Below are 24,911 nucleotides of genomic sequence, written 5' to 3'. Positions count from 1 at the left end.
AAAAAAAAAAAAAAAAAAAAAAAAAAAAAAAAAAAAAAAAAAGATAAATCAAGAGAGGAGAGGATCCAATAGGAGAATCATTAGTAATGCCAAATGCTACAGAAGGCTTAGTCAAAAGTAGCTGCGCCCTATAGCTTTGGTGATCATGGTGAAGAGGTGTCAGTATTGCTGTATCTTGAAGAACGAATGGAGCCAAGATACCAGAGGCGGTTGCTGTAGATGAATCTTTGAGAAAGTTGGCTGTGAAGATGGAAAAATAAATAGCTCAGAGCAACTGGGCCTCGAGGGTGAAATCAGCACAGATTTCAAAATGCTATATGGCAAAGGAGAATAGCCAACAGAGAGGAAGGATCAAGAGAGATGTGAGTTAGCTGCTAGAAGCAAGGTCCTGTGAGGAGCAGAAGATCCTGTTCCGAAGAACAGAGGACAGAAGGTTCCGGGCCAGGCATGTCCTAGAGTACCACTGGCTGTGAACCTAGGGGAAGAAATACATGTCCATTGGCATCTGTCCGCTTGGACAGAGATGTAGAACGTTTTGCTCACTGTGGAATCTCAAGCATCTGTAGCAATGCCGAACATGCAGTGGGCATTCAACAAACATCTGTTGAATCAATAAATAAATGACGAGTAGAAGGTGATGAAAATCTGATTTTGTCTTTTCTTTTTTTAACAAAACCTGGAATGGTTGCGTTAAACCTAGAAATAGAGTCCAAGATGTACAAGATGTTCTCCTATAGCTTTTGAAATTGTTTCTCCCTGCTGTTTTTAATGCTGGGAGGAATCAAAAGTAATGCAAAATTAATGTAGAATTAATATTTTATCAGAAAACTTTCATTTCCTTCAATATGTGCTTTGAAATGTGTGCTTTCTTTAATGTTGTTGTTAATGTTCTTATGTTCAATGAATTTTATAAATAAGAAATAAGAGTTAGTAGTGCTTGACTGACTTAAGGCAGCCACTTCTCCAAAAACACTCAAAGATAGTCAGACAGTATCAAAGACCCATCGCTAAAACCAAACTATTCTAATTCCTTTTTTCCTTCGACTAAAACGTTGGATATGTAAGGAAAAAAAACATTCTAATAGGTTTGTGATTGTCTTCCTGGGAAGAGGTATCATATCACAGAGTAGATGCTGATGAATAGATGTTTTCAGCAAAACATAACCATACTTTATGCTGTAATGATCGGAAAAGCAGCAGTTTCCACTCTGATGGTACAATTCTAATTTTCGTACACTTTTTCTCATAACCTGCACTTCATTTAACATAAAAGATGCAGCAACCAGTGATTATTTTTTCAGTACCCTCGGAGTCTGCTCACTCTCCCAGAGTGCTTTCACTGGTAGAAAGAGCACAGGAGCCTGCTAGATTGAGTAGAGAATGACCCAGCCTCGACCAGTGTTGTTATAACTGGATCCTATACAGTTTCTACCCCACCTGGACCTTGACTGCTTATACTTACTTTGTAAAAGAAGAGCAGAGCGGCAGACCTAGGATCACCTCTGGCTTTGACACTTAACCACTGTGTGACCCAAAGTAGGTTACTTGTTATCTTCAATACTCTTGTTTTATCATCTGTAAAGCGGAAGAAACAAGAACCTAGCATTCTGCCTGTTTTATATTGTAGACATTCAGTAACTATGAATTCCTTGCTTTCTATTTTTAAAATCCAGTTTACTGATAATCAGAGCTCGTTCTTAAGCCTGATTAAAGTGCTAGTGATGCTCACCCAGAAGGAATTTGTCTTCTGGGATAGCTCTGCCGTCACCTGAGGCAGATTTCTCTGCAGCTGAGCTAGAGAGTATGTGTAACCTAATTATCTGTCTTCCAGTGGTCACCTAGATTTCAAGGTACTTGCCCCAGATTTTCAATGCATGGTAGTGTCTTTTTTTTTTCCCCCTTTCCTTCTTTTTGTCTCTGAGAGTTGAAGCCCAAAACCCCAAATGAATATATTTTAACAACTAGGAAGTTCTGATGGGCTGGCATAAGAAGACAGAAAATTCACACTTTTAAATCCTTACCAGTAGAAACAAGAAAAAGTTTGGTGAAAATCTTTTTTTCTTAAGTTCTAGAAATAGGACATTTCCTGGAAAATGGCTGTCATAAAATCAGCACAATGACACGTTTTATTAGTTTGGCTCTCTTGGGCAACATGATGGAAGCATGACTTCATCCAACATGAATATTTTAAGACAATAAAATCTAAACATTAAGTTCTAAGGTGTAGGGTTGTGGGGGTGGAGGTGTCACGGAAAGAATAACTCTGAGAGGAAAAAAAAAATCTGGATAGGTGAAGACAGTATCTACCAGAAAAGTCTGTTTCTGATGAAAGATATTCCCAGTTGGATTTTCAAATGCCTCTAGAATGGGTACACGTCCAGGCCACTGAATTAAAATGGTTCTTGATTGCATGTGAATGTGCATTTCCCAATTATATTCCACTCCCTTCAGCTGGACTGTCTGCCAAAAAAGGACTTTTGTTGTGTCTGTGATACTGAAGATTGTCTTTTTTTTTTTTTTTTAAGATCCTTCCCTATTAATGCTTCAGTTTTACTCACTGGAGATGAATTTATAATACATATCACTTTTAGAAACACGGGAGAATTGCCAATTAGAAGCAGAGGAAGGGAAAGTAGGGAAATGTTCTTTTTCCTGGAATCACCTACTAGTTGCCTCAGGTTTAGCCTCTGACAGCTGAGCCTTGTGAGGGGAGCTTTTTCCCTGTGAATAGCCGGAGGGGAGCGCTAATGAGGAGCCGAAGGCTGGCGTGGAGTCTCTTTTTGGCAGACAATTAGAAAAGAGGGATGAGATCACCTCCTCATTATGCTCTACTGGAATGGGAGCAGTTGGGTAGCGGTTTTTTGTTTTGTTTTAATTTTTTTACAAACCATCTGCTTCCCTTGAGAAAGACTGATCTGACTCTTGTAGATTTTTTACACTCTCATAACATGTGTTGTTGTATATATTTTGAAAGCAGTATATGCTCTAGAGAGGAAATTTGGAAACCACAGAGAATTTGGGTGATGGGGTTGTGACGATTCAGTTATCTTACTCAAAGATGACCATTGTTAATGTCTTATTCTTATAGATTCTGCTCTTCTCCTTCCAGAGCTTTAAAGATTTTATGGCTGATATTATGATATGTAGATCTTTAATCAAGAAATGAACTTTTGGGGCACCTGGGTGGCTCAGTTGGTTAAGCGTCCGACTTCGGTACAGGTCATGATCTCATGGTTTGTGGGTTCAAGCCCCGCATCGGGCTCTGTGCTGACAGCTAGCTCAGAGCCTGGAGCCTGCTTCAGATTCTGTGTCTCCCTCTCTCTCTGACCGTCCCCTGCTCACGCTGTCTCTCTCTCTCTCTCAGAAATAAATAAAACATTAAAAGAAAAAAAAGAAATGAACCTTTACATGAATACACACACACAGACACACACACACACACAGACACACACACACACACATATCAGCCAAACCAAACATGGTATAGAAGGATAGAAGGAGGGTGGAGGGAATCCAGTTTTCCCCATAAAACCGCCCAAGCCAAGGGGAAATGTTCATTCCCTTCCAAACACTGAGAGAATAGAAGAAAACTCTCCTTTTTCTCCATTCCTTCTTACTTCACCCCAAAGAGGAAATAGCTAATTCAGTATCCAGTAGAGGACTTTACCACTTGGTGGGGTTATTATGCCTTAATAGGAAAGGAAAAGGAGGAAAAAATGTCATCCAAGTATTTCATTTCTGCCTGCTTTCTGGATTGGTAAGGACTGCCCCTTGCTAGAAGGACGCCCAAGACAGGGTCCATGGCTTGATGGCCGGCCATTGTCTCCAGTTTATCTGCCTAAGAAAGATTAGACTAAGTTAAAATTGAAGTGGGAGATAAGAGGCAACAATGTCTTCTGCAAATCAGGTCTAATGTTAATACAGCTGGTGCTTGGTTCTTTGGTCCCTTAGGTGGCCAAGTGAAATTGTCAATATTCAACCAATGTGCCCTACAAAAATAGCCAATCCAAATGGATCAAGCTACTATTTTATGCCAGGTAGAATCTGGAGGAGAGCAGAAGTAAGTGATTAGAGCCACAAACATGCACCATTAAAGAAAAACAGTAGAGGTAGCATTTTAGACACAAAAGACAGCCTCTAAATACAGATATTTTATCAGAGTGAAAACATGATGCTATCCTCAGTTTTTCTGAAGATATTTAAGGCCCGTAAGCTAGAGCTAAAGGACAAACCCTATTGCATCTTTAGATCATAGCATGGGATGCTATGGAGATTTCCTGAAATCTCCAAAAATAGGCTTATTTTTGATTTGCAGGGCAGTTCTCCTATCCAAAGTACCTACACTGCTTTGTCATCTTCATCATGTTACAAAGCATGTAAGAAGACATACAATAGCAAGATAGACTAACTTTATGACACTTATGATGCTCTGGCATTCGTTCCTTTTCATGAATTAAAGTAGCTCTTTGAAACAGATAAAATCTAAGTCACAAATTTGATCTTTTAGAAGAAATCACTTTCTGCTTTCATGGAAAGGAGTAGCTTCCTGGTCTTTTCCTGTACCTTTAGACAAAGCTACTCACTCTTTTCAAATAAAATGAATTTTGTTTATACTTCCGATTAATTTGGTGAAACTGTATAACTAACTCAAAGAAAAAACTTAATAGTCTAAAATGTACCATTTACTTTAAGTGCTATGTGACTGTCTACATTTTCTGTTTTGATTAAAACAAACAAAAATACCCTACCACATTTACCTGAAATCAATGTTGGTATGCCGTTTTTGAAATGTATAATTTATCTCCAGCTGATATTTTCCAACAACTATAATAAAAATGCAGAAATCGGTGGGCCACCTGGGTGGCTCAGTCATTTGAGCATCTGACTCTTGATTTCAACTCAAATCATGATCCAAAGGTTGTGGGATCAAGCCCCGCATCAGGCTCCATGCTGAGTGTGGAGCCTACTTAAGATTCTCTCTCTTCCTCTGCCCTTCTCCCATTCTCACATGCACACTCTCTCTCTAAAATAAGAATAAATAAATAAAAATAAATAAATAAATAAATAAAAATAAATTCAAAATTTCATTTAAAGTTCTATAAGAGTTTGGAGAAAAATACAGAAATACCCCCAAAAGACTTAGTTTAAAATTACCCCAAATCTAAGAACAAATGGAAGAGATATCAGGCCATTTTGCAGTAAGCACATTATTCTGGACTCATTCTAATAAAACTGAATTTCTTCATCAACCAGTACCAAACATTTTGTCTAGATGTTTCATTAGCAGTAACAACTGCATAAAGGTGAGAGAGAACTAGAGACCGAGAGAGAGGATGCAGCAATCCAATGGTAAGTACATTACTGGCAGGCTACTATGATATCACATCACAAGTGAAATTGTTATGAGATATGTCAAGGGGAGGATTTATATTTTTTTCATTATTTAATCACCTTGCATGGATTTTGAGTGTCCTGTAGCACAATTACATTTAACCATCACAACCTTATAATTCCATGCTGGTGATTATGCAGTGAATTTCTGTGTAAGTCAGAGATGTATCATTACAATCGTCCAAGTACCAATTGGCCTCAATTAGTCCAGTTATGTAGTGGCTCTATATTCTACCACTTGAACTTATTCACAAAGACATTATAGAGACATAGACACACATCAACTAAATATACTCACACATAAAGGCATAGATACACATCAAGTAAAGTTGAAGGGGTAAAATTCATATTTTGTATAGGAAATAAGTTTAAAAATTGGTGGAATGATAGGCGATTAAGTCATGAGAGCAACAGAATTAGAGACAGAGTAAGGCCAGAGAAAGTTCATTATTTTTTATTCAGCAAACATTATTGAATATCTACTAAATTCCCAGTTCTAAGTGAGACCGTGGAGGAAAATACTGTAAGAGAGGAGTGACCATGTTCGAGAAGCGGAGGGACTAATGAGTAAACATGAAAACTAGATGGAGTGTGTCTCCATCCAGATCGAGGTGGTCTGGGGACTGTTGGCAAATGGAGTTAGCACAGAAAGGACGAGAAAAGCTTGAGTGAGCGGGTATTGATAAGAAGAGGAGATTGGGATATGTGTATGTGTGTTTAGGAAAGAGCATAACCAAATGTGATTGAAAACTGCAGGGGAAGATCCATTGGTAAGAGATTGAAGCTAAAAAGACAGGGGGAAAGAGAGGAGCAAAAAGCTAAGTGAAGCTGTGATCCTCCAATGTGTACTTTAAAAAAATGTAATTGACTTCTGTTGTCCTAAAGCAATATCAATACAGACTTCTTTTATGATTAAATAGTGTTTGGAAACTGCACTTGAACTCTATGGATACTAGGAGTCCAGGGACTAGTATTTTAGCCCCAACCCTGGCATTAACTTGCTCTATTATTGGAGGCTCAGTTTTCTTAGTCATGAAATGGGTATAATCATAACTCCCTTAAAGTGCTGTTTTGGAGGGGCGCCTGGGTGGCTTAGTCGGTTGGGCGTCCGACTTTCGCTTAGGTCATGATCTCACGGTTCATGGGTTCGAGCCCCGTGTCGGGCTCTGTGCTGACTGCCGGCTCAGAGCCTGGAGCCTGTTTCAGTCTGTGACTCCCTCTCTCTCTGACCCTCCCCTGCTCACGCTGTCTCTCTCTCTCTCTCCTAGAAATAAATAAAACATTAAAAAAAATTTTTTTTAAAGTGCTGTTTTGGAGATAAAGTAGAAATAGTGTGTTTTGCCAACTATAAGGATAAACTTAATACAGTCTACTGTAAACATTATTAAAAGCTACCAAGTTCAAATAATAATCCTGGAGCTATCACCTTGGCTTCAGAGAATGTGCCCTGGCCATTGAGCATGGCATGTCTCAGTGCCTCCACCAATAAAATCAGGTAATTTGGGACCAGACACCTCTCTGGTAGGTATCATCTAAAGACTAATGACATGGAAGAATTCGTTTAAATCTTTAGGAGAAAAAAGATGGAAATCTAAGGTTGTAATGAACACATTTCTTTCCAAATTATTCTTGATGTTCTTTGAGATTTTTCAGAGCATAGGAAGAATGAAGTCTTGCCATTTGCAATACGTGGATGGAGCCGGAGAATGTAATGCTAAGTGAAATAGGTCAATCAGACAAACACAAATACCATATGATTTTACTCATATGTGAAATTTAAGAAATGAAACAAATGAGCAAAGAAAAAGGAGAGAGAGAGGCAAACCAAGAAGCAAACTCTTAACTATAGAGAACAAACTGATGATGATCAAAGGGGAGGGGGCTGGAGGATGGATTAAATAGGTGATGGGGACTAAGGAGAGCACCTGTTGTGATGAGCACCAGGTGTTGTACGGGAGTGTAGAATCACTATATTGTACACCTGAATCTATGTATGTTAACCAACTGGAATTTCAATAAAGACTTAAAAAAATAAACAGAAAAGGGAAAAGATAATTATGAAATAGTATTCATTTGTTTTTTTTTTTTGGTGTTGATATTTTATAATTTCTTTTTGGATATAGAAATGTATGCAAAGAAAGTAAATCTACTAAAAATTAATGACAGTATCAGAAGGGTTTTTTAACAGTCCCCATCTATAAGGGTGGGCATCTATTATCATGCTTTTTCTCTTTTATTACTCCAACAACCACTTTGCTCAGGAGGTAAGCTACCAGAAAACTATTGGAAAATTATATGGTCAGTATGTTTCACACTATATGACCACAGGGAAAAGGCTGGAGCCAAAAATCACTACAAAATAATAGCCTGTTTACTAACAGAAACTCCCAAATGTTTTTTTTCTGTAGTTACAGACGCAGTGATAAGACCTCTACCTATAGTAATTTCTGTCATTAACCTTTATTAAAATAGTGTTCTTAAAAATTTTTTTTAATGTTTTTTATTTATTTCTAGGAGAGAGAGAGAGAGAGACAGGGTGAGCAGGGGAGGGTCAGAGAGAGAGGGAGTCACAGACTCTGAAACAGGCTCCAGGCTCTGAGCCGGCAGTCAGCACAGAGCCCGACACGGGGCTCGAACCCACGAACCGCGAGATCATGACCTAAGCGAAAGTCGGACGCTTAACCGACTAAGCCACCCAGGTGCCCCCAAAATAGTGCTTTTAAAAAAACATGACAGAACTCTCGCTGATACCAATAGTTTGAGTGATCGTGACCACATCGCTTCATCTTGAAACTTCTGAGTCTCCAGCTTTTAAATAAAAGGGGTGGAGGGGTCAAGATGATTCTAAACTGAGGAGCACTTGTAAATGTGTATGAGTACTTTTTTAGTGGCCAGTGGCCAGTGATGCTAAATGCCCTGCAGAGAGCATGGGACGTTCCTGCAAAATACACTGCCCCACCCAAAATGTCAGAAGCAGCCTGAATTCTCCCTAATATCCCTTCTGACAGTCAGTGATGCCAAGTGTCTGTCCATTCATTAATTCATTCAGCCACCCATTGTTGATTCCCTACTGTATGCTGGGCACCAAGCTTCCCTAGATGAATGTTTTAGAAACCCTGGCTTAAATTGTACCCTCCTTTATCTTTTCCCCTTCCTTTTAAATGTCTTCCCCACCCATAGTACCATGTGACCTATACAAATAAGGATTTTTTCAGCTCAACCTATTAAGGCAATAGATCCCAGGACTTATCAAGTACTTTGGGGTTTCTAATGACATTGAGAACCAAAAAGGCTCATTCAGTCCTCCCCAAAGATTGAATGATGGCCTGGTTTGCCTTTAATAACTCATGAAGGGAGGGACTCCTGGGTGACTCTCTTGGTTAAGCTCCTGACTCTTGCTTTCAGCTCAGGTCATGATCTCCGGTTTGTGAGTTAGAGCCCCACATCAGGCTCTGCACTGACATTGCAGAGCCTGCTTGGGATTCTCTGTCTCCCTGTCTTTCTCCCTCTCTCTTGCTCATTCTCTAGTTCTCTCTTTCCAAATAAATTAATAAATATTAAAAAATGTTTAAATAATAATTCAGGAATGGAGGTCTTCAGCCCCACTGACCAAGGGCTTCCAGCTAGACAATGAAACCAAATTATAGAGTAAGTAGCTAAATATTTCAATTCAATCATTTCTAATTTTTAAACAAAACACCACTGTTTTCTGCCCAGTGAACAGTTTTCACTGGCAAACTCAAATGTCCTAATATGCTTAAATGGCATTTGAGGCCGGTTGTACTAACTGCCTCAGAGCATTTTACCATATCAAGTAGGATCATTAACTTGCTAATTAACTGTGCAGTGAGCAAGCTTGCAGTAGTGCAATCCTATCAGCCACTTCCCTGATACAGAGTTCCTCCAGGAGTGCTGTGACCTCTAGACTCGGCCCCCAGCCTTCGCGCTGTTACTCAGCATTCATGTGGCCCTTCCATCACCTTATCTCACAGCACCCTCAGAGACAGCTTACCATTCTGATTGCTTGCGGTGCAAAGGAAACTGATGCACAAGGAAGGGTGAGGGTCTGCCTGACCACAAAACATCTTTTGGGATAGAGGGCATTCTGAGTGCTGCTTTACAGAGCCAAAAAGTCATACTGATGGTCAGGGATGCTTTGCAAAGAAACAAGCCTTTTTCATCCTTTCATCAATTTTGGATGTCATTGATCATTAAAAATCCTGTATATACTTGTTCAGTCACTATCATTGGATACTTCTCATGAGCACAGCAGGGTCTGAGTAATGAGAATGTAGTCCTGTTTTCATCGACCTCCGGACACGTGGGGAAGTCAGACACTGTGCCAATAATTCTGTCCTCACTAAGTATTATTGCAATTGACACTATAAAGGAAAAGTACAGGATATAAGGAAAGCATCAGTGGTCCTGACCTAGCCGGGGGACCCAAGAGGCTTTCTTGAGAAGGCAGTTATAAAAGTGCAGGCCTGAAGGAAAAGTAGGCAGGATTTTAGGAATTGAGTGGGACATTCCAGATGGAGGAGGATGCATGATTGAAGAACCTGAGGCAGGAAGGAAAGGCTTATTCCAAGTAAGAGAGGATGCCAGCTTAGTCCTGGTGGCAAAAATGGGAGAGGGTGGAGGCGCCTAGGTGGCTCAGTCGGCTAAGCATCCAACTTCGGCTCAGGTCATGATCTCATGGTTCATGGGTTTGAGCCCCGCATCAGGCTCTGTGCTGACATCTAGCTCAGAGCCTGGAGCCCGCTTCTGATTCTGTGTCTCCCTCTCTCTCTGACCCTCCCCTGCTCACGCTGCCTCTCTCTCTCTCTCTCACTCCTCTCTCTCTCTCTCTCAGAAATAAATAAAACATTAAAAAAAATGGGAGAGGGTGGCATGAATGGATTTGAGAGATGTTTAGAAGATTTAATTGACAAAACCTGGTGACCAACAGGACGCAGGCAGTAAGACTGGAGGCATATAGGGATCCCTGCCCTGCATCTGACTGCTGGGTGATAGTGTTATTTGTTTAGGGTTCCAGCAAAGAAGCAGAACCAGGCGGTGGGCCAGGATCACCAGTTTCTCATTCAATACATGGAGTTTGAAGTCCTATGAGATACAGTTTGTCTAGTGGAGACCCTGCCTCACATGGGGTATCCAAAGGTCATTGTATCTTACTGGCGTGTAGTAGAAACAACCCGCTCTGTGGAGCCCAGAGCACATGTTGGGAAGAATGGTGACAGACCAGCATTGAGGCCCTTGTAAGTTAACAAAATGTTTTCTCATGTATTATGTCAGAGCTTCACAGTGATCTTCGGGGGAAGTCAGTGGATTATTATCTTCATTATACTAGCAGGACAATGAGGCTTCCTGAGTTTGTGATTTGCCTACGGTGACACTACTATAAGTAAGGATCACCAGATCAAACTGAAATCTCCTGACTCCGGGCACAAGGGTCTTCTCATTTCATCACATTAACTTGCTACAAGATTGGGGCCAACTCCCTACCAAGTCCTGGGGTTTCCATTCACATGGAATCTCATTATTAGCACAAAATACATAAGAAATGACATCAAAGATTTTTTTTCTACACTACACATTTATCCTTCCCTCTCTCACTCTCTTTACTGTTTTTACTACAGTATTTTTTAAAGTCTTTGTAAACTTGAAAGTAATATTTGTATTTATATTTAGAACAAATATTTTTATAAGTGGTGAGGAGATAGTTCTTTGGGAGACATTAAGTTCAATGTTGTCTAAATTCTACTAATTTATAAAACATAATAAAACCTCTGCCCCCTCACCTCCTATTCCCAGATTTACTCTTCAAATAGTGGGGCCATCTAAAATGGCTCAGCATCCTCTCCCTCATGTAAGCGGTTCCAGGGGTGAAGTCCTGGCGCTGAGGAAGATGGGAGGCAGAGCTGCCCTGGCCCAGTAAGGGCAGGTGACTCTTCACCACCAGCCTGTCTTATCCATTGGCGTTCTCCCCTTTCCCTCCAAACTTGGAGGGTGTTTAAGTAAAGTTACTTTGTGCTAGTTTCAGAGTCTATTTTAACGTAATCAGTTCTGGGTCTACACAGAAACCGAGTTTCAGGGGAAATAGCCTTTCTACAGGGCTAAGTTAATTTTTCTTTATTACGTGGAAAGCTTCCCCCTGAACCTCCCATTGTTGTTTACCTCCCTCCTTCCCTATAGCTCTTGGACTGTTTTGTGATCCCGGTGGTGATCTTGCTCTCCTGGTTCTTCCTGCTGATCCGGTACAAGGCTGTGCATTTCCTCGGCATCTTTGTCTGCATCCTGGGAATGGGCTGCATGGCAGGAGCGGATGTGCTTGTGGGAAGGCATCAGGGAGCAGGTGAGTTTTTTCCAGGTGTTTGCCCCATTATGTGCCTGTGTGGGTAAGGCCAACACAAGACACAGAATATTCGTGGTGGGGTAGAAACTAGGAAACTGGTCTTCTCAGTGTCTGTGTCTTACTCACGTTTGTTCCTCAACACCTAGAACAAAATGACACATGGGAGGTGCTTAATCCATGTTTCTTAAGTGAATGAAGGAAGCAAAATACAGATTTTCCTGCCCTTTTTACATGCGTTCAGAAGCATTTAGATGGTGCTTAATGCTGAGTCAGGACCTATGTGGAGGATATATTGCAGCCCATTGCTGGCTGGCCCAAACCTGCTGATTAGAAATGGTGTCAGTGGGTCATGGGGCCTTCTCTACACCTTACCCTCCAGCTCTTTCTTTCTCAGGTCAGAGAAAGACTGAGCTTTCAAACCACTAGGTGGAAGTTGGTACGTAAGTTAAGAGTGGATATATGAAGTTTGAAGAGTAAATTGGGAATACTTAATATTTTTATGGAAGAGAGCTAAATTTAATCTCCTTGTACATGGTTTTTTGTTTGTTTATTTGTTTTGGGGCAGGGAGGATTTGTGGTTATCAATCACAGCTTGTAGACCTGCAAGGTAAAGCTTCAAGATCTACTCATCAAATTGCTATGAATCTGATGGGGATCCCTGATCGAGGATGGTTTCCAGAGGACCCTTTTTAAAGTATTGTGGTTCTTTAAAATGTACAAAAATTCTTATGGTACATAAGGTTTAGGAGGGCAGAAAAAATAACCTCCTTTTTTAACATCAAGAATGGGATAGAAAGTATGTTTTGGGGCACCTGGGTGGCTCAGTAGTTTAAGCAGTCGACTTCGGCTCAGGTCATGATCTCGCAGTTCATGAATTCAAGTCCTGTGTTGGGCTCTGTGCTGACAGCTTGGAGCCTGGAACCTGCTTTGGATTCTGTCTCCCTCTCTCTCTGCCCCTCCCCCACTCATGCTCTGTCCTGCCTCTCTCAAAAATAAATAAAATGTAAAAAAATAAATTTAAAGAAAGTATTTACACTTCTATAGTTCTTGGAGTTGGCTTTTCTTCCAGAGATTTAGATGATAGTCAAATTGGGGCATTTCTTGTAATGAGACTAGGTTGTCAGAAGTACCTGAAATAAATACAGTTTATGTTTTTAAGTTGCACCATAGTACATTACAGCTGAAACAGACCTTGTTCAGCAGCTTTATATTTGACACAAAAGAACAGCAAGATACAGGGAAGCCAAGTGAGTTCCCAAGGTCACAAAACTGAGAGAGCTGGGTCTAAGACAAAAGCTCTTGACCTCTGGGACAGGCTTCCTTTCTTTTTCTACATCTCTGGGAACTAGAGATACAACACAGAGCAAAGGAGAGACAGCCTTGGCCCTGACAAACATAATCAATTCCATCTCAACAGATAGGCTAAAAATACCTACAGCAGCTTTTCCTAAATTCTCTTCTAGGAAATGCAGGTTCTATGGGATATCAATAGATATCATATGAAAGGGCCATAGTGATCCTCATATGAATAATCTCTTTGAACCAATCAGAGAGTATTTTTGTCTGACACAATGTAGCTAGTTGTTATAAGGTCATAATTTGATTACATTTTCTCAGCTTTACTTGTAAGATGTAAACATAGACTAAGCAGAAACATGTACCCTTATTTATGAAAATTCTGCTTTGCTGAACCTTAGCCATTGGCTCCCAGCCATCATCTGGCATTTCCTAGTCAAAGAAGACAATTGCCCTCATAAATCTGGATGTTTAAGCCCAGAATGTTAAACTAAATTGAATTGATTTCACTAGAGCGTATTCACTACTCCTGAAAAAAAAAGTGTTTTCTTGATTTCCAATGAGGTGTTAGGAAAGGAATAATACTATTAAAGAAAAGAAAGTAAGTCCATTTGAGGGTCTTTCAAAAGTAGCCATTTTTTATTATTTAAAACATTTTTTAAGTTATTTACTTATTTTGAGAGAGAGAGAAACAGCACGAGTGGGGGAGGGGCAAGAGAGAGAGGGAGAGAGAGAATCCCAAGCAGGCTCCATGCTGCCGGTGCAGAGCCTAATGCGGGGTGAACAAAACTGTGAGATCCTGACCTTAGCTGAAACCAACAGTCCAACACTTAACTGGCTGAACCACCCAGGCTCCCCAAAAGTACTCATTTTTAAAACAATGCAGAGTAGCTCAAACATACCAGAGTGGATTTTATCTGTGTAAGACTCATAGTAGCATCCTTTTTGTGATATGAAGTACTCATGTTAACAGAATTATGATTTATCATCATGGAGTACCTTCCATGCCCAAGTACATGATATGATGTTCTAAGGGCAGCCTAAATATAGGATCCAAGGGCTTATTTTACAAATATATTAGGCACCAACTTAAGCCACCATATAAAATATTTTGAAAGAAGAAAAAGACATGTTAGCTTTAAGGACAATATAATCTTAAAAATGGTGTGCATCATTATGCAAAATATTCCATTTGTTTTCACCTTTATGGTAGAATTGGTTCAATTTTATCACTTAGCCAAAACTTTATCACTTAGGGGACAAAACTTTCAATTTTATCACTTAGGGGACAAAACTTTACTAAAATACGTCAGTCACTCACCAGAACTTCAATCAGGTTGTTCAATTCAATATAAATTATCATCACCCTATCAAGAGCTTTTCACAGGAAAAGAGAATGTCTGTCTCAGTCCTTTTTGTATGAGGTTAATCCATGGTTCACCTTAGCTTGGGATTTTGAAAATTCTTTCCTCAAGCACAATGATAATGAACTGTTCAAAGTTACCTTGACTTTATGATAATTAAAGTAATTGTTCTAATTCTCCTTGATAGAATGCTTCTTCATCAGCTACCCAGGAACTCCTCATTTTGATTTAAGCCTTGCTAACGGGAGCTTCCCAGATGGCAGCAGGCTCTCCAGATATGAACTGTAACTGTCAGGGTACACAATGATGTGCCAGGCATCGTGCTTCTCAGGAAGCTTTGCCAGCAGGTTTCCCCACGGCAGACGGAAGTGGAGAGAGGGTATCCGCAGCGTTGCAGCCGGCAGGGTGCGCTACACAGAGTGGGAAAGGAAGGTTAGAAAGTCAGAAGATTAATAAGATAAAATCCAACTCAAGTAGCTACTAATTACAAAATATATTTCTTGCTCTTCAAAATATCATCTTTCTACCATGATACATGTATTGCATCTTATAGTTCATTTATTAAAGATGATACATATAGCAACATTTTCTTCTGATTATTAGACAAAACTGTAGAATTATTTCAAGGAAGAGAAAATATTTTCAAGGAGCTCGATACTTAAACACAATCAAGGAAAAGTGACCATTTTTTTGGTGCCAACCACTTTTCCGTGCATTATCTCATTTAATCCTCCTAACTGTGCAAAGAAAGTCTTTTTATTCTTCCTTTTGCAGCTGAAGAAATCAAGGCTAAGAGAGATCAGAAGCGTGTACCAGGGCACATCAATACTAAATGGTGTGGCCTAGATGTGAACTCTAGCCAGTATTCTTTTTTTTTTTTAATTTTTTTTTAAATGTTTTATTTATTTCTAGGAGAGAGAGAGAAAGACAGCATGAGCAGGGGAGGGTCAGAGAGAGAGGGAGTCACAGACTCTGAAACAGGCTCCAGGCTCTGAGCTGGCAGTCAGCACAGAGCCCGACGCGGGGCTCGAACCCACGAACCGCGAGATCATGACCTAAGTGAAAGTCAGACGCTTAACCGACTAAGCCACCCAGGCGCCCCTCTAGCCAGTATTCTTTCTTCTACACCATTTATTACTTATTTTTCTATAATTGTGACCCTTATAAGAAATGTACAGCTGTTCTATTATAGGAAATTAGGATAAATGACTGCCCCAGATTGCCCAGAATGAAGGGGTTTCCTCAGATGAGGGAATTTGGTGCAAAAAACAAGACAGTCCCAGGAAAATAAGGTGGTTGATTACATTTACAGTTCAAAAATATTCAGTGGGATGGGTTCATTTTCATAAATCACATTAATAGTCTTTCAACACTCCAAAATAGCATAATCCACCATTTATTTCTTGAAAGAATGATAAGTAGTAGTTTTAAGTAATCTTCCCTATTCTTCTTTCACTGCCACACAGACACAAATGTCCCCCCAAACATGGCCTTTCTAGCACTTAAACAAAAATCTAATAAGGAAAACCAATTCTTGCAAAGCAGTTATGACTGTGTTGATTAGAAACAAGAAGCAATCCAAAATGAGAAATGGCCAGCCCAGAGAGACAGGTGCTTTTCGAAGAGAATGACTGATTCTTTTTAGACACCATTTAGTGAACTCTCAGTAAGTGCCCAATGATACATTAAGCATTTCATTTTATTTACATTATTTTGTGTACATTGTTTTGCTGTATTCTCAAACTAACCTCATTTTAAAATAAGGAAACTAAGGTGTTGCAAGATTGTATAGCTTGTCCAATGTTCAATAGTTAATAAGTGACAGACATGTGATTAGAACCCATGTGTACCTGAATTGAAAGCTGTTGCCACTCAAAACCTTTAGCATAGGATGAATTAAGACCTTTTCAATCAACTAACTTCACTTAAATATTTGTTGAGAAGTTATAAGAAGTTATATATGTGCCAGGATCCATGCTAGGGACTATATAGAATATAAAGCTAAGTCAGTCACTGTCCATGCCCCTCAATTCGACTGCGTAAGAAACAGAATGAGAGGGAAGACACCCAAATTAACAAATAACAGACATGGAGCAAAATGCACTGGGTGAAATTCAGACACAGGGGAGAAGGGTCTCAGTTGAATGGACTTATCATAATCTCAAAAGTATCCATTTACTCAAAATTTACAAAACATTATCACTCATCATGGTTTCATATATACATTAGTGACAGATTTCCTGGTTCATTCTCCCATGAACGTCATACAGAAACTGATTCCACCGCATCAGCTATCTATTGCATTGAAAGTGCATAAAACATGGAGTAATATGTTGTAATCTCCAGGAAACTGAATACAAATTGTAGATATAAACTATTGGTCCTAGAACTTTCTGATACTTACATCAAACATGATATAATTTAGTTGAATAAGGCCACCTGAGTGGCTCAGTTAGTTAAGTGTCTAACTTCGGCTCAGGTCATGATCTCACGGTTGGTGGGTTCCAGGCCTGCGTTGGGCTCTGTGCTGAATGCTAAGCCTGGATCCTGCGTCAGATTCTGTGTCTCTTTCTCTCTCTGACCCTCCCTGCTCAGGCTCTGTCTCACTCCATCTCTCAAAAAATAAATAAATGTAAATAAATAAATGAATAAATGAATGAACATATGAATGAATGATGAATAAATAAATAAATAAATAAATTTAGTTGAATAAAATCATGTCCTGGTTAATTTAGTTATATTTAATCAACCAAATTGTCATACATGCTATATGTATATGTATCCATTTTCAGAGTTTTGAAAACTGATAAATACACTTACTCATGAAATTTTAATAAATAATATTTAATAAATATAAACAATAAATTTTTGTTGTTGACAATTTAGAAAACATTTCTGAACTTTCACTTACATAAAACTGTATTATTATTAACAGCAATTATCAGTGCCCTGGTGAAAACTCAAATTACTGGGGAATAGATTTCTATGGTCAAAGGCCTGTTAACAGAATAGGCCAAAACTGTACAAATGTGGAGTTTAAAAACGATTAGTGAGACTATTCATTAAAGCAGTATGGCCTCTTTTTAGAACTTATAAAAGATAAACTGATGTTCTGCTAATTTCTATTAAAATATGTCATTATAACTTAGCTTTCCTGAATCAATTCATATAATTTCATTAACCAAGAATTCTGTGTGAGCAGCACTTCCTCACGTCACTAATACAACAATAATTGATATTCATAATAATGACCCCATGTCATCACAAGATTCTGAAATGGCTCCTGAGTAAAAATGACTGAATTATATTCATTATAATGTTATAATTTTAGTAATGGATACTTTTTTAAATTTATGGGTTGTTCCTCAAATGAACTATTTAAAATTAAAAGCTTTGTCATTAGTTTCTACTTGACACATGAAAAAGATTAATTGGATTGCTGAAGATGACCTTCTCTATCAAAGCAACTTTAATTCCCCTGTGAGACGCACCCAGGGGCCTCTCTGGAGCTTTGGTTGTTCATCGGCTCTCCTTTATGCTTTTGGCTCATCTCTTCCCCATGAACTATGGAAGGTTCCCCACCCTTGCAAATCCAGATTCTCAGCCCACTCCCCGGAAGTTGATGCCACCAAGTTCTCCTGCCTTCCGGGTCTCTCCTCCTCTCTTTCCAATCCTTACTAGGAGTGGGAAACTGGCTTTAGAAAGAATGACACCTTTAAAGTACAGTTGACCCTTGAACAGCATGCTTTTGAAATGCATGGGTCTGCTCATACATGGATTTTTTTTTTGATAAATACAGTACATTTCACATTTTCTTTTCTCTAGCTCACTTTATTGTAAGAATATTGTATATAATACATATACAAAATATGTGTTATTTGTATTATTGGTAAGACTTCTGGTCAACAGTAGGCTATTAGTAGTTTAAGTCTTTGAGGAGTCAAAATGTATATGCAGATTTTTGACTGCATTGGAGGTCAGCACTCCTAACCCCCTGCCTTGTTCAAGGGTCAGCTATAAATGTAGAATCTTCCAAGGTGATCACAGAGGCAGGAATGAGGTCTTTCCCCTAGCCCAGCCCAGATTCTTTTATGTGAAGTCATTTCCTAGAGAACACTCAGTGCTCCCAACTGAACCAGAGAATCTGGCTCTCCAGTTTTATTTTTATTTATTTATTTTTTATTTCTGAGAAAGAGAGACAGCTTGAGCAGGGGAGAATCAGAGAGAGAGGGAGATACAGAATCTGAAGCAGGCTCCAGGCTCTGAGCGAGATGTCAGCACAGAGCCCGACACGGGGCTCGAACCTACGAACCGTGAGATTGTGACCTGAGATGAAGTCAGAAACTTAACCGATTAAGTCACCCAGGCACCCCTATGGTTCTTCAGTTTTAGATTGTTCCAGCTAATATGGGAGTCCAGAGCTACTCTAAGGAGAGTCCCTTCCCTAGAATCATGCTGGAGAGAGCACCTTTCTCCTCTGGCATTTCTTGTGCCTCAGAGCTGCATACCTGTCAAGCTCCCATGTACTGACCTGTACAGGACAGAGCTGGAGACTGCCTGGGTACAAGCCCACATAAGCTGCTAACTTCCACTCTCCCTGGCTTCACATTTCCTGGAGTGGAATTTGCTTAATTATAAGAAAGAGACAGGTAAAGCATTTATTAAAAATTGGACTCATTTTCTATGTGAAATGTTTATGTGATATTCAAATTTTTATAACATGTATATATCACTTTATAATAAAAAAATAAATATACATATTTTGAAAAATTTTTTTAAAATTGGACCAACTCAAACGAACCAAAATTGATTTTAATACAAAGATTTTCATGGAGAAAAAAAGAAAACATTAATGTAAGAGTAAATCACATATATTTTCACTCTTTTATTTTTTAAATTTTTTTAATGTTTTATTTATTTCTGAGAGAGAGAGACAGCATGAGCAGGGGAGGGTCACAGAGAGAGGGAGACACAGAATCTGAAGCAGGCTCCAGGCTCTGAGCTGTCAGCACAGAGCCCGACGCAGGGCTCAAACCCACGAACTGTGAGATCATGACCTGAGCCAAAGTCGGGCGCTTAACCAACTGAGCCACCCAGGCGCCCCTGTTTTCACTCTTATATTACTTACTTTCGGGGAGTTGAAAACTTTAGCCCATAATCCCTTTCAGTCTTGTTTTCTAAGCAAGTATACATTTTGCCCATGGTCAAAATAGAGTCTCAGGTACTTCTGTTATAGCTTCTCTCCCTGTATAGCCAAAGGTAGAGATTCAGACTGATTCTGTTTGTTCTACACCAAGTTCACCAAACTGTTGGAAAGCGCCCTGCAGCAAATATAACATGTGCATGTATTAGCATATATTCCTAGATGTATATCCAGTCAGAAGACGTGGGACTTTGTAGAGACACTGCAATCAAGAAGCAGCTGATCCCTTTTTTTAGGTTAAGGAAGACTTCTGGTTGGGCAGACATAGGCAACCTTTTAATAACAACATACCTGGAGCACAGATAAACAAACTTTACTAAATTGCAGTTGGCAAATTACCGGACTTCGATAAAAACATCAGAATGGAATAGACAAAGGAAGCTCAATGTGCTGGTGCCAGAATCTCATTAAGAAAATGTTAATGAAGCTATGTTTGTGGCTTTGACTCCTAGGGGAGAATAAGCTGCTAGGCGATCTTCTGGTCCTAGGAGGGGCCACACTCTACGGTATCTCTAACGTCTGGGAAGAATACATCATCCGAACCCTGAGCCGCGTGGAATTTCTGGGAATGATTGGACTCTTCGGGGCATTTTTCAGTGGAATTCAATTGTGAGTAAAAAATAACAAGTAATTCAGACAGCAGATCCTCTTAGGGCTTATTCTAATTCTTTTCCTTAAGGTATGATTTGTCATTTTACTTTATAGAAATCCAGGCTGGAAACCTTTCACTAACCTCCTACATGAAATCTGAAAATTCACTATCTTTCTCAGTAAACTTCTTCAAAACTAAACAAGTTTATTGTCAATTATTAGAAAAACACTTAGTGGGCTTTGTAGAGAATTTACAAGAAAATATTAGAAGTACATTGATTCTCCCAAACCAACCAGTGGGTTTTTACATAGAGAAATAGCGTAAGTGTAAATGGCATGATTTGATGTACTTCGAAAAATGACATCTGTTGACTAGGAGTAGAAAACTAGAAAATGTACAGTATAAGTTTGCCCTTTCATAAATGTGTTCTTTTATTGCCCATAGATTTGCCTGAATGAACCGTATTTTCGAATTCATCTCTTAGGAATTTAGTGTTTCTACTTTCCTTAAACAGATAAAGATATAACACAAACATTCACTAAGCATCAAAAAAATCCAATGCATCAATTTTGCAATAATCCTTCATTGGAGCATATAAGTCATCCCTGACTAGTGCCTCAGAATTGTGAGAATAAGTGTCAAACAAAGCATAATTTTCCATCAATAAGAACCAGATGTTTTAGTGTCACAGAAGGGGTATAAAATGATATAGTACACCCTCCAGTCTAATTTCACCAAATCCCTTCCTACGAGGCAAGTGCTGTGTAATTGTATTGGTTCAGTATCTGAAATTATTTATGGAAGATATTTTGGCATCATCTTAATCATGTTTTGCAAATAGGCTATTTCCAAAACTCCTCCAAATTTTGGTATCCTGAGATATAGGAGGACACCTCCATAGCAAACAAGGGACAGAGATAAGGAGAGTCTCCAAAAATGATTTCTTTTTGATTCATGTTGAAGGTGCGATGGCATTTTAAAGCTCTTAAATGTAGTACTTCAGCTTTGTGAGAGGAAAAGAAATTGCCTACTTCAACTATTCATAACCAACATTCGTAGATCGATGGCTCATTTTATGGATTATTATTCTTGAATCCAAAATATATAATCAGACATCTAACACTCATTTGCTTCAGTTATAATCCATTGGAGCTAACGGAGCCCCTCCCAGCCACTGCTGCCAAAATAACGGAAGTGCCGTGGGGGTGTGTTCAGCAAATGGGGTATCCTGAGGGCACACTGAAACCAACATAAAGGCAGTGGAGTGATGCCAGCTTCATCTCCTGATCGTCTTTTCCAGAGCAGTGGTTCTCAAAGTGTACTTCTCTGACTGGCAGCACCCGTGCCACATGAGAACTTGTCAGAAATGCACGTCTCTGGGCCTCACCCAGATCTACTGAATCCAAATCTCAAGGGAAGGAGCAGGAGAGCCTGTTTCAGCATGCCCCCCACACAGCTTTTTTTGTGCCTTTAAGTTTGAGAACCATTGCCCTGGAGAATCCTCAATCAGAAAACTGATTTAAGAAAATAATAATAAATGCTGCAAGTGCAAAAACTTTCCATACCTCACCACTGACTTTCTAGAACATTTGGTGAAAAGGCCAGTGGATGGCGGGAGCTGCCCCACGCCCGCTCGCACCCCCTCACCACTGTGGCTGGCCAAACCTAGCAAGATCCTTCATAGGTAAACCTTCATGGGTAAAACCCAATTAGACTTGCCTATCCCTGGCCCAAAGTCATTTTAAAAATTCAGTTGGTGTTTCATGACTTGTATAAATCTGGTAAATGAAAGAAAAAAAAAAAAGAAGTAGGACGCCTTATAATCTTACTCATCAGGTCCACTTTCTTTAAATTTGCAGAGCTATAATGGAGCACAAGGAGCTGTTAAAGGTGCCCTGGGACTGGCAAATAGGTAAGGGGTTTGCTCACCTAAAATGCTGTTTTTAGTAAACCCTGAGGGATATGTTTGAAGAGTGATGTGGGAGGTAGTGGGGCATGAACCACGAAAGGATTTAAAATGGGGAGGACAATAGAAAATGAAATCTCTTGTCATTTTAGGAATTTTTGTACACAGTAAGAGACTGACCTCTATGATTCATAATGTTTCCTAATTCAGCTCCTGCCCATTATCATCGTCAAGATGCCATTAGTGTAGATGCAGAAGTATGTTATTAGGTTAAAGACCAATGGGAAAGAAAAAATGCCCAGAGGCAGTGGTGGGACATAAATGACAGCAATTTTCTGTAGCCAAGAAACACAAAACTGATGTGATCATTAAAAAGTGGCACTTCAGCAAAGGGAAGAAAAATGAACAAAAAGGCATAAAAGAAAACAATGTAATGGGCATTTTGAACCCATAAAAACCTTTTCAGAAGGGAGCACTTTGCACATAAGAAATGGTTAATTGATCTCCAAATGGACTTGGTAGAAAATACCAGGTACGTTTCAAGCTAGTTAATAGTCATCCAGGGTATCTCAGATCCCACCTGTTTCGAAAATCACTTTTATCTAAAAAAAAAAATTTAGGACAAGGATTTAAGATCCTAGGTGATTGCTATAATGATCACACAGCAAGCCCTAGAAAGGAATGACATTTAAAACCTTCTGCCTAGATAACCCTTCAATGTCTGTATCAAGACTCATGGGGTGCAGCAGTGAGTACAGAGCTTGGCTTACGAGGGTGCTTGGAAAACATGTGCACTGTGGATGTGAATGGGAGGGGAAGCCAGATTTCCCACACAGAAGCTGGCTGCTTGAGCCACCTCCAGCTTATGTGAGCTCTGATGCGATTGACAGCTTCAGTGGAATTCTGCTTCCACAAACAAGGACAAAGCCGTAAGCTTCCCTGAGCCACTTAACCTACCCCCAACCCGGAAGCGTCCAAGGCTGGCTCGCTACTGACATAATTCCCTCGGAAGGCACACTGTGAACTACAGAATTCTGCATGACTTTCCCTGGGGGTTTTAGCTAGTGACTTGAAGGACTGACAAGCCCTTGTGGCTGTCACAGAACTCTGCCATTTATTTTCTTTCGGGTTTTGCTCTAGAATGTTACAATTAAATGAAAATTAATAGAGGAGGGGGTGCAGGCAGGGGAGTAGGGGCAGCTGGGGAAAGAAACCGGCCGCAGGTTATGGATGCGTTTGCCTTTGTGACTCTCAGAGCCAGGAAACAAGATGTTACCCGTACTTGGTAACACTTCCCAGGCAGTGGTATAAATTAGTTTTATATTAATAGTAACAGCAATAATAAAAAATAATTTGTCATCTAATTATGTGGATGGCATGTGCATGTCCACTGAGGTTCTGTTATAATTCAGTGTTAGTTAAATGTGTCATCAAAAGGTAGTTTTATTCTTAACTCTCCTATTGCCATTAAAATGTCAATCCCCTGTAGTCCAAGATGATGAAAGGCAGTATAAAAGGAATACATTATAGAGCCATCAGTTTAATTCCTGATTCGAAATGAGGCCAAAATGGTCAAGAAAGGGAAACAGATATTCATCCTTTTCTTTCTAAAGAATCGATAAGGTTGGGTTTTAGATTTTTTTTTTTTTTTACACGAGGGCTGCCTTAATCCTCATTACCTCATCCTGACCAGCCACAGGGTTTCATTGGTTTAACTCAGTTCTAGGCACATAACGTTCAGTGTGTAAATGTTTACTGAATGAGTTAATGACAAGCAAGGGAGATGGGGCCTGTTCTGCCATCTCTCATCTTTCACAATATAGATAAGAGGGAAGTAGTGGGGCGAGAGGTGTAGGCTTCACATTGCCCTTTCTTTCTGGGGAACCAGGAGACAGCATACCAGCTACTGCAACTTGGGGACTGGAGGGGCAAGGAGACATCAGGCCATGGGGTCAGGGTCCTCCCAGAATACCCCTGCACTCTTTGGGAAGTCACCCAAGAGTGCCAAGCTATGATTGCTCTGTTTGGTGGAAAACTCACAGGGTCTTATTAAAGAGACAAAAAACCAAGACTGTCTTCATCTCCCACCACCTATCAAAGTGTTCCCCTGCCTTCCCTGTCTTCACATGAGCAGTCCGTCTCTTGCCGTCTCTTGGATAGTTCATATGGCAGATGTTTTATCAAAGTAAAGACATGTTTTTTCTATGGGGCAAGTGGGATAATAAATGTATTTTATATTTTCTGCACTCGTAACATTTTAAAAAACAGATTCTGTTATTTTCTTATAACACTTGCAAGATACAGAGAGTAATTCAAAGTGAGAAGACACAACTGGGGTTGTTTGTTTTATTTCTTTGTCTTACCCTACTCAACAGAAAGACTGGGTCTGGTTATGTAATCGGTAAATTTCAGTAAAATGTACGACCTAACAGAGCTCAAATGTCCCGTGGAGCAGATGTGTTCAAATCACCGTCAGAAATCTAATAAATGGCTTCAATATTCCCTTTATCCCATTTGCCATATTGTATTAAAGGATGTGTGGACAAATACAAGCTGATGTGAAAGCGAAACGTCAAAGGAAAGAAAAAGTGTGCTGTGGGTCAGCTAGCTCAGGTCTGTGGTATGCAGGGGCTTCTTCACTGCCCTTGTGGGTGATGCTTGTTTTGGTTGTGGTTTTGGTTTTCTCCTGGAGACCAAAACAAAGATTTGACCTTTTCCTGAAGATGGGAGCGATGGGACCACAGAGCAGGAAGGACTTTAAAGATGATTAAGAGTATATTCAAAGGAAAATGAAAGACAGAACATGA

General features: G+C 39.7%; 1 protein-coding gene across 1 annotated transcript in view; it reads left to right on the top strand.

Annotated features, from left to right (window-relative positions):
• Positions 1–24,911, top strand: part of SLC35F1 (solute carrier family 35 member F1) — a 177,322-nt gene that overhangs the window by 116,160 nt on the left and 36,251 nt on the right. Inside the window, exons 6-8 of the mRNA XM_077755982.1 lie at positions 11,584–11,743; positions 20,059–20,215; positions 22,058–22,110. Of these exons, the coding sequence (XP_077612108.1) occupies positions 11,584–11,743; positions 20,059–20,215; positions 22,058–22,110 (370 nt within the window). The remainder of the gene's footprint in view (positions 1–11,583; positions 11,744–20,058; positions 20,216–22,057; positions 22,111–24,911) is intronic.

The sequence above is a fragment of the Crocuta crocuta genome, unplaced genomic scaffold (genome assembly GCF_008692635.1).
Source record: "Crocuta crocuta isolate KB4526 unplaced genomic scaffold, BGI_CrCroc_1.0 scaffold772, whole genome shotgun sequence".
Classification (NCBI taxonomy): Eukaryota; Metazoa; Chordata; class Mammalia; order Carnivora; family Hyaenidae; genus Crocuta; species Crocuta crocuta.
The sequence above is the reverse complement of the archived record's forward strand: the minus strand, read 5'-3'. Positions and strand labels throughout refer to the sequence as shown.